General features: G+C 32.6%; 2 protein-coding genes across 3 annotated transcripts in view; one reads left to right on the plus strand and one right to left on the minus strand.

Moving 5' to 3' along the window:
- Positions 1-16,471, plus strand: part of p130CAS (Serine_rich_CAS and FAT-like_CAS_C domain-containing protein p130CAS) — a 241,731-nt gene that overhangs the window by 5,205 nt on the left and 220,055 nt on the right. The window lies entirely within an intron of this gene.
- bbx (bobby sox) lies at positions 1,455-8,682 on the minus strand. Of its 2 annotated transcripts, none has more exons than XM_087402761.1 (8): positions 8,524-8,682; positions 5,717-5,917; positions 5,122-5,571; positions 4,809-4,987; positions 4,580-4,702; positions 4,378-4,485; positions 3,764-4,095; positions 1,455-3,428 (listed from the first exon to the last, which is right to left on the minus strand). In XM_087402761.1, exons 1-8 carry the CDS (start codon positions 8,548-8,550, stop codon positions 3,340-3,342), a joined length of 1,509 nt encoding a protein of 502 aa, XP_087258887.1. In that variant the 5' UTR covers positions 8,551-8,682; the 3' UTR covers positions 1,455-3,339. The 2 variants fall into 2 exon arrangements, with proteins under 2 accessions (XP_087258887.1, XP_087258886.1); XM_087402760.1 differs by lacking the exon at positions 8,524-8,682 and adding an exon at positions 8,011-8,517.

Genomic DNA, 16,471 nt, shown 5'->3' on the forward strand with positions numbered 1-16,471 from the left:
AAGTATCGACAAAAGTGAATAGGCAAATGATACTATAATTGATTTGTAAGCAAAGGAACCATCTTCATTAGGAAATCGCAAAAAATGAATATTGTTGTGTAGTTTCCATTTCTTCAGACAACAATATTGTGGCATTTTGCTGTTTTAGGAAAATGTTTTCATGTCTTCTCTCAGGTTTTTTTCTGATACAAGATACTAGAAGAGAAAATAAATATGTTAAACAAGGACTCTCTCTCTTTAAAATACAAAAAACAAATTAAATCTGAGCTAATGAGATTCAACGAGCGGAGGTGCGCAATAAAATTTTACAAATAAATTTGTTAATCCATACGAAGTGTTAATGTCATCTTTATTTGTAAAATTTTATTGCGCACCTCCGCTCGCGCTGACTCTCATTAGCCAAGAACTTGATTCAGAAAGTCAGTGTTGTGTATCTTGAAATGAGCAAAATATACTTAAAAATTATAAACAGTGAAATTGTAAACATTTTAGTAAACATGGAAGAAATCCATATTAATGAATTTGCTCACTTTTGTAATTTTCACTTCATTTTAAAATACATAATTAATCCTCAGAATTATAACAGAGAAAAAATGATTAAATAATTAAATGTAACATTAAAAAAACACATAACATACAAATAACACGATATGGATTAATAATCAAAAAACTATAGGGTCCGGCAAAATGATCTCCCACATTTTTAAATTATTAAAGATTAAAATGTGGGAGATCATTTTGCCGGGCCCTGTATAATTTCTGTCTCTAATTTATATGCGCAAAATACCTATTCAATTCCCGAAAGTATCTGATTTCAGGTGCGCGCGGAAACAAATTCTAACTATGAAAAAGATTTCTATCATAAAATTGGAAATAAATATAAAAAATCATTAAATGTAACTGATAAATGTGCTTGATAATCTGTGTTTGATTGCACATGTTCATGACATTCATATCATATAAAATATATAAGTAAACAATATATATAAAATATATCCTCTAAATTTATTAAATATAAATTAATTAATACTAGTAACAATTTATATATTTACATATTTATCTATGTATTTATTTATTGGTGAAATAAAAAATATAAAGATAAATTGTGCAAAATGTACATAGTTTTATATAACATATATTTAATAATTTTTTTTTGTCAAACATATAAGTTTCAGAAATCTTTATTTATTAAAATTTTTAATTTTTTAATTTAAAAAAAAGTCTTCTTTACGTATATAAATAATTTATGATTACATTTTGGATAAAATTTTGTAATTGATAATTATAAATTATAAATTAATTAATTATGCCATTTATATTATAACAATTTTAAACAGCAAAATGTTTAAATATTGCAAAGTGTATACTGTAGGAAAAAAAAATTTAATTTTTTTATTAATAATAAATAAAATAATCATAGAGTTCAAAACAGACTAAATGATTACAAATAAGTATTACATCAAAATATTATATCTTTATTACTCATATATAAATGTGGTATATAATATGTACACATATATATAGATTCATGTAAATTATTACATTTTTTAAAGCTAGGTACATAGATGTTTTGTGCAGTAAAATTCGAAACATTCTCCCCTGATTTCGTTTAAATGTCCGATCTTTATATATTGGCAACTAAGCCCTTGTAAAGTCCTGCAGCAAGATAGTTTCATACTGCGATAGGTACAAATGTAAAAGTCAAAATGCGGTCAGAAGAGCGAAACGAATCGAAAATATATTGTTGGTCGATTATTTAATCACTATATTCATTTTTCTTCAAGGCACATTTGAAATATAATCAGTACATTCTTTTGCAACTATGGAGAAATCTATTAACGTTACATTCTTCTTGCCATTTTACAAAGAGTTCACCAAGTTACATCGTAAATAAAATTAGAGTTTTATATACACATATATATAGAAAGAGAAAAAAATATAGTTTTATATATGTTACAGAGAGAAAAAGAAAATATGAGAAAAGAGAAAAAAAAAAGAAAAAAAAGAATCATTAGAAAAATATAAAATATTAAAAACTCCTTTTAGCCGAAATCACAGACAAGTCTCTTACTTTCTCAAACAGAGCACAAAGTCGCATTCTCTGGTCTTAACGCTAAATATACATATATGTATATATAATAAGATATATATATAGCTGATATAAATATTATAAATATACATTCACATATTCAGGTAGTCTTATGACTCTATTACATGCATACACGAATACACGCGTATTTCAATACATAGAGATAATTATCTAACATGCACTCGTGTATATACCTGAAAATCTATAAACATTTATTAAACTTACACGTGTAAGCGCATGTATATTATCGTGTATGCATGTATAACATGTAAATAGTGGTCGCACATATATCCATATTTTGATTATACCCTTTTTGATCAAGTCATATCGTAAAGGATATTTCACATCTCGTATCCATATATAATACTGCACCTATACCTATGTACATCGAATGCTGATAGAATATAATAAAAAGTAAATTAAAATATATTTTCGTTTCTATACATTATCGGAAATGAAACGAAAGTAAGTTCTTCTCGAGTTACACTTTGCGCCTAATGGAATCACTGCAGTCATGCTAATTTGCGTATGCGACTTTATATAAAAAAGGCAACGAGTTAAGAAAATAAGATACATATAAATTTTCTGTAAAAAAATAGAATAATGTACAAATCCTTGCATATTTTTACATCTCGTTCTATTAATTCAATCCATCTTCGTATAGTCATAGGCGTCACAGCTTCGCATTATTTAATCAGATTTATTGTTGTGGCATTAATATGATTCATAAAATTTTCGCGCATGAAGATTTTAAGGAGAACTAGATCAGAGAAGGCATAGATAATTAAAAATATTATCTTACTTCTAATTATCAAACTTAATAATACATCATAAAATACTTACTATTAAAATGATTAATTATACTAGTTAACTTATAACTGTATTATATACATACAACTAGGAGAAAGATAAATAAAGTAAATATCTTTTCCAAACCAATAATTAAAAAATGACTTTTTACATAATAAAAAAGGACCTTTACCTTCCTTTTTGATAAAACTGTTATTTCAAATAAAAAGAATACGACCCTCATATACTGAATAATGGAATAATCTATAGTCAATAGCAGTCGTAATATTAATATTTGTAATAGTAAAGATTAACAATAAAGATTAACAATAATCATTATGTTATCGATACCATAATAGTATCATTTATAACAGCACTTGAAAAAGTATGTTTTAGTAGTCCTGGTAATAAGAAATTGCATCGAGAAAACTTAATAAAGTTTTGGTTGTTATAGTGTGACCTTAAGCGTTATTTTTGGTAAGTTTTGTTCTATTGGCGGCAACTGTTGCAAGACACGCTAGAGCTTCCAAATCTGGAGATGCGCACCAAGCTGTCAATATGCAAAGTATTAATTAAAGCTTAAATCGTACAAATTGACATAATAATAAATAAAGCACTAAAATATTCTAATTATTTTAATATAGAATTTTTTAACGACAAAATTTAAAAACAATTATATAAATTATATATAAAATTAAGTTATAATAAAACTTTTATCCACAGTATATTCTAATAATTTTACAGAATAAGAAAAATATTTTGCATACTTTTTTCGACTCTATAAATAAAATTACTACATTAGTATAAATAAATAAATATAAATAAAAAAATAGATTAATATATATGACATGTCCAATTAGCTTATTAAAAAAACTTATAACTTACATTTATTTTGCTCTTGATCCTCAGAGTGTTTGGTGGAGTTGATTGCCGCAGCATTTCGCGTAATGCTTTGCTTTCGAGCTTTCCGTTTCTGGCTTCCAACAAGATGGGCTTTTTCTGATTCCTCATAACTCTCTTTTATTGTACTAATTCTTTGAGTCTGACTATTCGTCTGACTATCAGAAGACGAATTATTTTGATGTTTTTTATTTAATGAAGGATTAAATTTTTGCAAAATTTTCTTTTTTTTCGTACGTTGCTGTTTTTTCTTTTCTTGAAATTCCTCTAAACTCAAAGACGGTAATGCTTCGATTTTCTTTTCCAAATTAAAGTCTCTATACAAATATTTACAAAATATAGTATAAATTATAATATATTTATAATAATAAAGTTAAAATTATTTATAATATATTAGACATAGCTAGGTTCCGGGAGCGCATTTTCAGCGCAATCAGCGCATTCTAGCCTTGTTTTGTGTCTAATGAATGATAAAGATAGAATGACGTATTTACATTGAAAACACGCTTCTAGAACGTACTCATAGTACATCTCTAATTTAAAATAAGACAAAAGATATATGTATATTATTTATCTGAGAATGATTCCAAAAAACATACTCTGCTCGAAATCTTTTACGTGCAGTCCAAGGTCCATAATCTACTTGATCTTCGGCTCCTTCAGTTTCCGTATCCTCAGGTTTAGAAGCTTCCATTTTTCCTTCAGCACTAAACATATTTTCAATGTACAAATACCAATTATTTCTACATATAAAAAATTAATACATATTCTAAAAATCAGAAATAGGAATACATATGTTACCTCTCTACAAGATGTTCTAAATCTCCACGAGAACTGTTTCCTCCTTCACTGCTTAAGGAATCTGTTTTTTCACTAACATTTGAAGAAATAGAGTTTCTTCTTTCATTTGGACGTTCATCATGACTAGAACAATAAAAAATGAATACTTTTTAACATTATAGATAACAATTATAGACAACAAAATTAGACATTTCAACAATATTCCAAGATAAAAGTTTTAATCACCTACCCATGATTTCCAACTGTTCGTCTTCGTTTATTTTGTTGACCCGAGGAGCCGATGTTTTGCTCAGCAAGGAATTTCTGATAACGTAAACCTTTACACGTTCTTTCACTACGAAAATTTTCCTCTGGTTGTGTATGCGTTGTCACAAAAGAATTTATTGTATGTTTCTCATCTTCTATGATCTAAAATAAATTTTTAATTGATTACATATATTACATAGGCGCCAACAAATAATATAATAATAAATAATATGTATTATGTAATGTTTCATAAATTTATCATATTTATATATTTTCATAAGCAGATCGATTCTTACCGTTTCGTGTTGTTCGTTATTATTTGATTCAGTTCTTTTTCTTTTCTTTTCGCCAAAAAGATCTGTCTTACAATCTCTTTTTTGATCATCTTGGAAAGGTGATTCTGTATATCTCTTTTTGGGTGGTTTCGGTGGAATAGGATCATTTTCTGCAATACCATTAACGGTCTCCTCAGACGTCTCTAACTTTTGAGGTGTGAAGAGAGAACTAAGCCCTCCAATCTGCGATTCATCTGCTAATTTGCCTGGTTGAATTGATTGTCCGTCTCGTCTATCTGACTTTGTACAATCGGAAGACTCATATTCAGATTTGACACTATCCGTAGATTGCACACCGCTACTTGATTCCTGCTTCTTATTAGTAGGCCTAGTATTTAAAGTACGTAGCGGAGGTGCTGGTAATTTGTACCACTTAAAGTCAGGATTTGCATTTAGAAAAGCATCCTTGTACTGAAAAAGAAATTATACATACGTGGTATCTATATCCTGATACAGATCTAATAATAGTTGAACAAATTAATTTTATTTTTGATACCAAATTTACATTATTCTACAAATTAACCAACTCATTAATTTTTCATTTGATTATCCTTACTTCCTGTGCAAGATTTGTGTAGGAACGTTTCTGATCGGGATGAAGGGTTGCCCACCATTCACCCAAGACCCTGGTAACTGCCCTATTTTCCAAGTGTGGAAAGCCAGATCGCACTGAGCCGCGATGCCTTTTACAAAAAATTAGAAATGCATTCATGGGACGTCTTGCATGATGGGCTGGCTCCCTGGCTTCACGTGATTCCTACTCATTTACAATAAATTATGTTATAATATAGTCATTATATTATAATATAGTAGCCAAATATATAAAGCATAATAACTAAGTAATAGTCTCCCCAATTCATAAGAATATATAATAAATTCGTATGATTTTTTTATTTAAATAGATGTGATTTATAAACATGTATCCTGAGGGTCGATTCTGTATCTTGAAACCAGATGAAAATTTGAAACGTGAGCAAATTTACCAGGTGTTGACCAATGAAATTATGAATATTGTAGTACATTCGTTCACTTTGTAATTTTCACCTCGTTTTAAAATACAAAATCGATCCCCAGTTTGTCTGAATAAATATTATAATAAATGTAAGAATATTATGAGGAATATTAATAGATTGAGCGTATATTTCACAATAGCTTTTTAAATAAAATTTATTCTTTTATATAATTTATATATTTTATTCAAAAAAAAGAAAGAAAAAAAGGAAAGGAGAAAGAATAGATCACTGAAAAAAATTAATATTGCTTATTTTTAGTAACAATTATTAAAACAAAACATCAGTTTTCATACAATCTTGATTCATCTTTATTCATCTCTAGTTACAATAAAATATTTATGTCATATATAACATATTCTAAATCTGTATTGACCCCAGTGTGACTTCCAATATTCTTAGTATATTATTTGCACGATTAAACCAGGATATTCTAGGTAACACGTTTGACAAGTCCAGACAAACAACAAAAATACGCCGTTCCCACTCCCTGCATTAGGAAATATCTACGATGTGTATCATCAAGTTTTGCATCATAGCCATAAGTAGCCATGTTGCTGTGTTAGTGAAGCCTTAAAGTGACACAGCTTGTCAGTATATCTCTAGTCGCATTTCCGCCCGCTTAAACTTTTGCGCCCGACATTGATCCACATCTATCTAACCAATTTAGCCGACCAATTCGAACGAAAGGGAAAAAAAAAATAACAGAAGGAAAGACGAGCGGGGATCCATAGAATTAGATTCGATCTCTCATAATCGGCCGAAAATAAACGAGAAAGTACGCTGCGCGGAGCGTAAAAAAAGCCAAGTTCTGTGTGCACATAAAATAGATTATGCGTGCACAATTGCAACATATGTCTCAACAGTACGGGAGAGCGACGATCGTGTGAATGGAAGCACGAACGAGAAAGAACGGACGGGCGATCCTCGGCGGTCGGCCTGCCCAGTTTATCGTCCGCAATCGGAAGCGATGGCCGATCGCAAGTCTCCTTCTCTCGTGCAAATCATGCCGTGCGCCGTCGCGCTTATCCACGACGATGACACATGACGTTTCGTGACAGAGAACACTACGAAGCGTTCCGTACGCCGATGATGTAGCGTACGATAATTAACGCTTAGCTCAAAACACACGGCGATCGATTCCGGCTCGCGGCCGCAAACGAAGTTGGAAAGAGGCATATTATCGACAGGATTCAAAACGCGTTGACATAAAGGCGAGGCGAGGCGAGGCGAGGCGAGGTTCCTGACGATCGAAGGGGACTTCCGCAGGGCGAAAAACGAGATTCTTAGCGGACGGAAAGTGAATCGCAGACATTCGCTGCGAGATTTCTCAACGCAGCAAGGCCGTCTCTCTTTCTCTTTTTCTCTTTTGTCTCAATATTGATCGTCGATCTCGCAACGTTCTCGCCGAAGAGAACAGTCGCATATGTTGTACAAGTACTCGCGTGAAACAAAATCGCGACGCGACCGTCCCGGAGAAAAAAGCTCGTCTCTTTCTCGTGCTAGATTTCTCGCACGAAAGTCCACGAGGAATTCCCGCGGGGCGAAAAGGCGGAAAGAAAAAAGGAAAAAGACGGACGGAACTCGTTCGACGGGAATTCGTGCAGCGCTCGAGTTGTCACACGTTCAACGCAGCCCGAACACGGATTCTATTGTAGCTGTTAACGCTGTTAGCGGTGCTTCGATTGCACCGTCAGCGGCGTCAGCAAAGGTTCGCAAGAATTGCAAGGGTATCCCCCTCTGTTACGCGCGGATAAGAAAACACAAGAACGCGTAGCGCGACGACTCTCGATCGTCTCGTCTCTTTCGACTTATCGGACCGCGAACGCGGAGCACTCACGTCACCGTCGTGATCCTCGTCGAACATCTTGGGACGCGGACGCGAACGTCGCACCATTCGTGTTCGCACACTGACAGCTGCTCGGCTGACCGATGTAAATACGGCGACCGACTGCGCGATCTTTGAATGAAGACGTGCGATTATTCGGGAATGCGACGCGCGCGGGGGACGCTTATCCGCGCCCCACGTTATCCCGGGGATCGTCGCGCCGTTCCTCGTCGATGTGATGAATCACGGCAACGTCGTTTCCGTTCTCGTCCTCGGTCCTCCGTCTCACGTCCGTTCCTGTCGATATCACGCAATACGACGTTTCGTCGTCACTACAAGTGACTGCAGTCTCAAAGAGAAAAGAGAGGCGGATCGAAATCCGTGACTTTTGACACAAAAGCGACGCGCCGTGCACGCACGTTTAATCCCGTGGGATCGAGAGTGCGCGAGCCGCACGATGCCCGGCCGTGTCGTTTCCGCCGGTGGAAAAAAATCCGTGGCCATCCCCGAGCGGCGCTCGCTCACCTTACGCTGTTGCTCGTTGGCAGCCATTGCTGATTTTCACTTGACAATTCACTCAGCGGCGCATGATACAGACTCGGCAAGACACAGATAAAGGCCCGTTCAACACTGGCGTTCCCGAGTTGTTTCGAGCCGCTCAACTCGCTCGCACACCTTCCTCCTCCGCTCGCCTCAACTCGCCTCTTCCGTCCTCCTCGTGCCTTGCGCGAACGCTGCCCCTCCACTTCCCGTCTCGCTTCCACCGACGCGCACGCTTGATACACCGACACACGGGCCGCACTCGACCCACGTGAGAGAAAATTCTCGTAGGATACAGCTTGACGTCTATTCGCTCACTCGGCTCACTCTCCGTCCTCTCTTTCTCTCTCTTCCCTTCGCTCCGCGCTCGCGTTGCCATCGAGCTTCGCTTCCAATTCCGGACAACGTCCGGAAGACGGAAACTAATAAGAGCTCGCTTAAATGAAAGAGTCACTTCACGCAATGCAAATAGAATTACGAAGCTCCGGAGATTTTCTCTGACGGGCTCTTCAATGAAACGTCGCATGATCGCCGATGTTCAAGACCGCATCTCGTCACGATAAGTTCACGCGTTCTCGTCTTCCACCATCCAAAGTTCAAAGGCGAGCGATTTCAAGTTGGCGTTTTCGACGTAAAGTTTAGGAGATCGTCGTGATGGTCACGATCCTTCGAATTACCGCGCCACAGGTTGGCGCGCGCATGCGCGGTCGCGTTTCCAAGAAAATCCCTACGTTACACGTGCGCGCGCGCGCACGCCGTAACAGCTGATCGCTGTGTGCTGAGTCGACGCAACAGCTGTCGTTCGAATGATTGTCAAATTTAGAGCCGCCGGCACCGCCATCGCCGCTGCTCGCCCAGCGCTTGGTAAATTTAGTCAAGCGAGGGGCGGGGAGGGCATCAGAGAACGACGGATGAATCATTTTTTCAGATATTCCCAGAAAAAAGTAGAATACGAGAAATGTATAATAATATATATATATATATATATATATATAATAGGCACTTATCTATTTCTTCGTCTTTATATTGCTTTGTCTCTCCCCTCCTATCGTAATATTTGTTATCTACTGCGTTCTCGATGAATGCACATAACTGGAAATAGATACTCGGAAAATCCGCTTCGTGGACAAAAGATTAGACTTAAGATTAGACGAGTTTTAATTGCGTTGACGTGGAGGGCATTAATATAATAAATCGATATTCTTGCGTGACGAAAGAAATGTGTATATATATTTAAAATATACGTCACGGTCATGCATTATACGTGTCTCTTTATTGTCTCATCAGTCAGAATAAAGAGCAAGGTTCGAGATTAATGGAAGGCCGTTGCCGTAAAACGGTAGCTGTTGGGTGTAACATTTAAAAATATTAAGTTAAAAACATACCGTTCACAAAAAAAGATAATATTTTTAATGCAAGTCGACGATGATAATGACGATAGCAACGGGATAATTTGTCGTGCAATTTGTTTTTTTTTTTCTTTAAGTTCTGTTTCCTTAAAGTCTCGCGTTAAGAAAGAATGAGATATATTTGACACATTTTTTGCTGAAGTATCCAAAAATTTAAGATACAAATCTGAGAATAATTTTGTTGGATCATCAAAGTAATTATATAAGAATCTCAAACATGACTAGCAATACTGGAAAAAAATTTAACACTTGAATCTAGTGAACAGTTTCTATGTTACAATTACATTACAATTATACTACATTACAATTATTTCGATGGCCGAATAACAAAGTTATTTTCAGATCTGTATCCAACTGAGTTTTTAGATACTTCAGTTAGCGAAGTCATTCTTTCCGTGCAGATTTAAGATACATTTCAAGTCCGCACTTTCAGATCATCATATGTTTATGTTACGCACAACTCTGATTATGTCATGATAATGCACGTATTGAAATAAAGAAATCTTTGATAATCACACAAATGAAACGGCAACTTTTATCTTCCGTGTATTATTTCAGCACGCTGCAACTATAAATAAAAAGATATCATTTTATGATTCTCATCTATACGTACACATACACAATGTGCGACCATGAAACAAAAAATATAATATGCCACGTATTTTTTTTAAACATATCTTTCTTCGAATGCGACATACAATTTCCTCAGTATGTATTTACATTCTGTTTGCCACATATGTATAGATAGTAAGGCACAAACTATAAAAGCAAACATTTAAGTTTGTTTCTACTCTCGCGATTACGCTCATGTGCTCGTTCGATTGTCATTCTCGATAATACGCTTGTATGTACATATACTTCCATTGTTGATAATATTTATTTCGTAATATTTATAATTTTATTCTTGTTTTTTTTCTTGTTTTAAACTGAAACAATTACACGTGCAAGCATAAGGCAAAAGAATATTTTTTCGACAGCAAGAAATGATTTTTTGTTGAAAATATTTAATACAAAATAACATTTAGTGCAAACATAAATTTTTATGGTTCTTCTCTCATTTCTTTTTGTTTCTTGTAATATTATATTAGGTCTGTTCTTTATCACTGCACTCTTCGAACTGGTGCACACACTGCAATAAGTTGAAGTGAAATAAATATATATAATTTTTGTTTTGCAAGAAACAAAAGAAATGAGAGAGAAATCATAAAAATTTATGTTTGCACTAAATGTTATTTTGCATTAAATATTTTCAACAAAAAATCATTTCTTGTTACAACTTATTACACCGTGTGCACTAGTAGTTCAGAAAGTGCAGCGATAAAAACAGACCTATTACATATTGTTTGGCGGAATAATATCAATATTTATCGAAATGTCATTGAAATGTATAAGCAAACGATAGTCGGTAACGTAGGAATAATAATAATTCTCTGAGTATAATAATTATTCTTTTGGAGAATAAGTAGTTATTTACATTACCGACTGCAACATATTTATCGAAAGATGATATGTTGTGTGTCGATAATGTAAATAGCTGCTCCAATGCATCGGTCGCGCCTGGAATTGCTCGCTTTTTGTGGCGCTCCTCGCGGGAAAAATGAGAACTCTGGATTCTCGAATAATAACATCCGTTTCGCGGGTTCGACAGTCGAGTGTGTACGATTTGCGATGTAGTGAGGATCAAATGATCTTAATAAATATCGGGATTTCGTCATTATCCGTGTTTTGCCGTAGATTTGCGTCCGGATTGGATTTAGGTACGTATAGCCCGAGGAAACAAGGATTTTCTCTCCATGCATCCAAGTATAAATTGCGAAGTCTTTTTTGAAATCTACTACCCTTGGAAAGCTATTTTCTCGGAGATTTCGTGATGTCAATAGTTATTCGATCGCTTTATTACCATGAATCGTTATCTCTAGTCTATTTTATTTATTTAAAGAAACGCACGACGCTAAAGGCCATTACACGTACAAAATTTTTAGTTGTAATTGTAAGGTTTTATGTAAGGCCTTCTACAATAAGCCATTAATCATAAATCAGAAGTCAGAAGCTAAAAATTGACTGTGATTGATCAATTTTTAGCTTCTAACTTCTGATTTATGACTAATAGTTTATTGTAGAAGGCCCATTAAACAAATCGACCGATCATAATCAAAATTGCGACACGCTTTAAAACGCTCGACTGATTGGCTGATTTGCTTACGTTCTTACGACTCGACTAAAATTTTTGTACGTATGATGGCCTTAACGTATGTATGTGCAAAATAGATAGTTTATTTGACATATTATTCTTATAGACTGCACATTTTAGCGGAATTGTGCCATCCTGGCGGAATATGTTGACGAAACCATAATAGCATTGTGAACTCCGCAATCCTAAGATTTTGACGATGCGGTGAGTCGTGCAATTTTAAAATAATATAATTGACAAGAATTTTTTATTAAAATTATATTTTGGAATGTTTACTTCTTTATTGACAATATCCTATAATGGCAAAAATTTTTTGTGGAGTAGAAAAGTATATACATTTTTAGATTACTTAATTAATTAATTACATTTATGACATTATGTCGATATCAATAAAAACGGGAATAAATTTAAATCTTTTTATATTTCTAATAGTTTGTGATATGATTATCTATATATCTATTTATCTATGTATAGATACCATCTTTTCATTTCTCAAAAAAGGCAATTTAATATATGTATATTACATTATATATATATATATATATATATATATATATATTACATTATATATATTTAATATATACATATGTATAATATTTTTTTTATATTATGATACTTTTTTATATATATTAACAAGACAATTTTTTATATTACATAGAAATAAATTGCTCCCATTTATCATTTTATAAATTCAGGACAAATTAAAATATAAATTAATTACATGTAAAGCGAGAAAGAGAGAGAGAAGAGGAGGAGAGTTACAAAAATAAAAATATCTAAAATATTTGTAACATATCTAATATATTCGTGATTACTGTAAATTTGTCATTCTTTCATTAATATTATCTATGTGTGTATTTATCTATACACATAGGTAAATACACACATAGATAACATTAATCTATATACATAGATAGTTAATTTTTTATTTATTGTTAACAATTGAAGGAAAACTAATATATATCACATTATATATGAAATATGCTATATATATATATCTGTCATATTATATTTTATTTTATTACGTCAATTTTATATATTGTGTAAAAATAAATTGCTTCCATCCATTATTTCATAAATCCAGATAAATTAAAATATAAATTAATTGAAAATGTTGCTATAAAAATAAATCTAAAATATTAAATTTGTAATTAATATATTTATGATTATATTATTATAAATTTATGATATTTCCACGTGTTGTATCTATTATTTCTCAAACTTTTTCAACGATCTGATTTAGACATCAAATTCGCATCTATAATACAAGTTTCATGTCTTCCCTGGAATATTGCAGAATTTAATTTACGTGTTGCTCTTTGTACCGTTTATCTCGCACTCTTCTCTCTTGTTCTCCCCTGTACGATGTAAACTCATATAAAAGTCAATCTGTGGCAGTTGTTATCTCATAGCGATCGTCGAGTGTTCTACCTTTGATCCGGTTGAATGATTTTTCGGTCTTTGTTATGTGAACCACTCGAATAAGGTTCTCCTACTGTATCGGATTTCTTTAAGTTCGCCTGAAATATCCATAATATTTTATGCATAATAATCTTTGCTATCTACTTATATTTCTTTTTATAAGAGAAAATAGCATGTTTTAATTAAAAAATAATATACGATGATTTTATGTTAAGCTTTATGTTAAATCTTTAGTTTCTTAAAACTTTTAAACTGTGTTGCGTTTCATATCTTTACTAATTGTTTTACTAAAAATATATTTATGCATATGCATTGACACGTCGGAAAAATTCCATATAAGATCTTGTATCGAATTTTCATTCGAATTAATTCTACATTGTATGTTTGATATTTTCAATTATCTCTGTTGTATCCAATAACTCACATAAGCCCTAACTTGTTCTAACTTGTTTACGAAGCGGATGAATTTTAGTTTTTCTTAATTATTTAAGAAGATACCATCATAAAACGGAGGTGAAGACAGACCAAAATCCTTTTCACTTTAATTAGATTTGTTTTTATTCGGCCAAGGAATGGCGCCAAAAGAGGTTTAGGATTAAAAGCTCATGGAAGAAAAAGTCACGTGACTGATTTGCGAACAACAATACTATAACTCATTTAAGCAACTCTGATTGGCTTAAGGCACACAGGGCGTTCTTCCCCCTTTGATTTACGAGCATGTCCATTTCGTTCGTCTCACTTTCGACTTGACTCTTCTGGGATTTATCTTACTACGACGAAAAACAAGTTTAGTCGATAATTAAATTACATTTTTATTCGCGAAATATATACAGTATTTCTCGTAACTGTTAAAAACAATTCCTTAATAAAAATTATAGTGAAACAAGTTGTTGAATTAAAACATGTTACGCGCGATTAAGAATCTTCAGAATTAAATTTTAAAAACCTATGAATACATAAGAAAATTTTAATTCTTGCATTAATTGTAAATAAATTGTTCTTCATATTAAAAAAAGTTTCTGAACAAATCTTTTCTTTTAAATTTTAACTTGAAACGAAATCTTAATTATACACACATTTAAAGATATGAAAAAAATTGTCTTTTCTGTTGAATTTCCGCTGAGAAAAAATTTGTTTCAATTTGTTTATATAAAAAGAAATATACTGAAAAACTGGAATACTGGAGTATGTTAGAGAAAATATAGTTGGAGGACAAAAGAAATGATAAATTATAATCATGACTTGTCAGATTTCCCGGGAGAAGTTTGCCGTAAAAAGTGATTTTGCCGTCTGTATGTGAACATTTTCCTCATTTCAAGAGCAATTTGATGTCGAAGGAGAAAATATGGAGAAAATTTATTTTGGCAATCAATAGTATTTTCACGTGCACTTTCTTCAGTTTACATAAACTGAAATTTATGTAAACTGAAGTTTGAATTAATCTCACATGTATATTAAATAATTTTATATTGTATTATCAAATTATATTATGTTTTGTATGCTCGCGTGCGCGAGAATTATGATAAAGATTTATTGATATATCACGAAATAATCTAATTGAATATAGTAGAATTTTAAATGAAAATTGTGTTCGTCATGTCTGTGATAATCATCAGATTTAATTAAAAATGACCTTTTACACGGTACTTAATCATTCGATCATAATGTGCGTAAAATGATATTGATTTCGTTTATTCGATAAAATTAAACTTTAACTTTTAATTAAATTAAGAGTTTTATACGGTTAATGATTTAATCATATGAATGTTGTAACTTTGCATTTTTAAATAGTTTGAATCAAAACAATTGTGTTATTCAATGATTTTGTACTTGCCAATTTAATATTTCTTAAAAATATAATATCAGTTTGTCAAATTAAAATTTTATTTAATTACGCTCTAAATGATACAGAATTTGTGACAAATAATTCATAATTTAATGAAAACATTTTGTGAAAGAATTCTATTATTATTTTATGTGTTGTGCAAAAATTATTTAAATAAATTTGACACATAAAATTAAACAGAATTCTATCGTCAGATGTGATGTATATTACAATTGGTTCAGAATAGGTTTCATCAATTTCTTATCTTCATGTTACTTTACTCATTTTACTTTTCCACTCTCGAAGGAGGATGGTTTATGGATTTATGCGATTCCGCGAGACGTGAAAATGAGAACGTGCAAGTTTGGCACAACTTAAAATTTAGTGTTAATCAATTTTAACAGCCATCTTCATGAACTAATAAAGTCATTCTGGACTGCCAGTATAAGTGAGCGCGTTCTTCGTACTTATCTCGAGAACGGCGGAACTTTCCAAGTGCGGTGGTGCACTTACGTCGAGAATGCGCCTCTCGTGCTGTGTCACACATAATGCCCGTTTTGACACATTCCTTGAGCAATCTCTTGAGGAGACGACGTTTCCTCGGAAAACTAATCGTTATTGCTTGTAACTTTGCGTCGGGTTTTGAACGTGTTTGAATTTAAATTGGGAAAGGTCGCTTTCATAATAAATTATCGTGCACAGGCTGGAATTATACTTTATGAAGTAGTAAAAGACCCGTCAGCCTGAATAAACGTCATTTATAGTCACGGTAGATATAATTGTGAAACAAACAGTGCGCATTTAAAGTCGGTTACTTAACACTCATACATTTATTTAACTAGTATGAATTGTAATTTGCTTGGTGCGAGCTGTTTATATGACCTCATTTATAAAATAGGAAAATTGCTTTTCATTTAAAAACAAAGAGAATTATATTTCCTTACATTTTTAAAACAAAAAATTATCAAAATGTGAATATATATAGAGAATAAAAATTTTTACAGTTATAAAATATTGTATATAACTCATCTACAACAAACTTAAAAATTTTTAATTTATTATGTAAAAAATAGTGTCTCTTTAATT

The sequence above is a fragment of the Acromyrmex echinatior genome, chromosome 2 (assembly GCF_024713525.1).
Source record: "Acromyrmex echinatior isolate Ae372 chromosome 2, ASM2471352v2, whole genome shotgun sequence".
Classification (NCBI taxonomy): domain Eukaryota; kingdom Metazoa; phylum Arthropoda; class Insecta; order Hymenoptera; family Formicidae; genus Acromyrmex; species Acromyrmex echinatior.

Coding starts and splice junctions, on each gene's coding strand:
- bbx (XM_087402760.1), bottom strand. CDS start 8,067: ATGGTGCGACGTTCGCGTCCGCGTCCCAAGATGTTCGACGAGGATCAC. Junction 5,918..8,010: donor ACGAGGATCACGACGGTGAC/GTGAGTGCTCCG, acceptor GTAAATGAGTAG/GAATCACGTGAAGCCAGGGA. Junction 3,429..3,763: donor GGATCAAGAGCAAAATAAAT/GTAAGTTATAAG, acceptor GCATATTGACAG/CTTGGTGCGCATCTCCAGAT.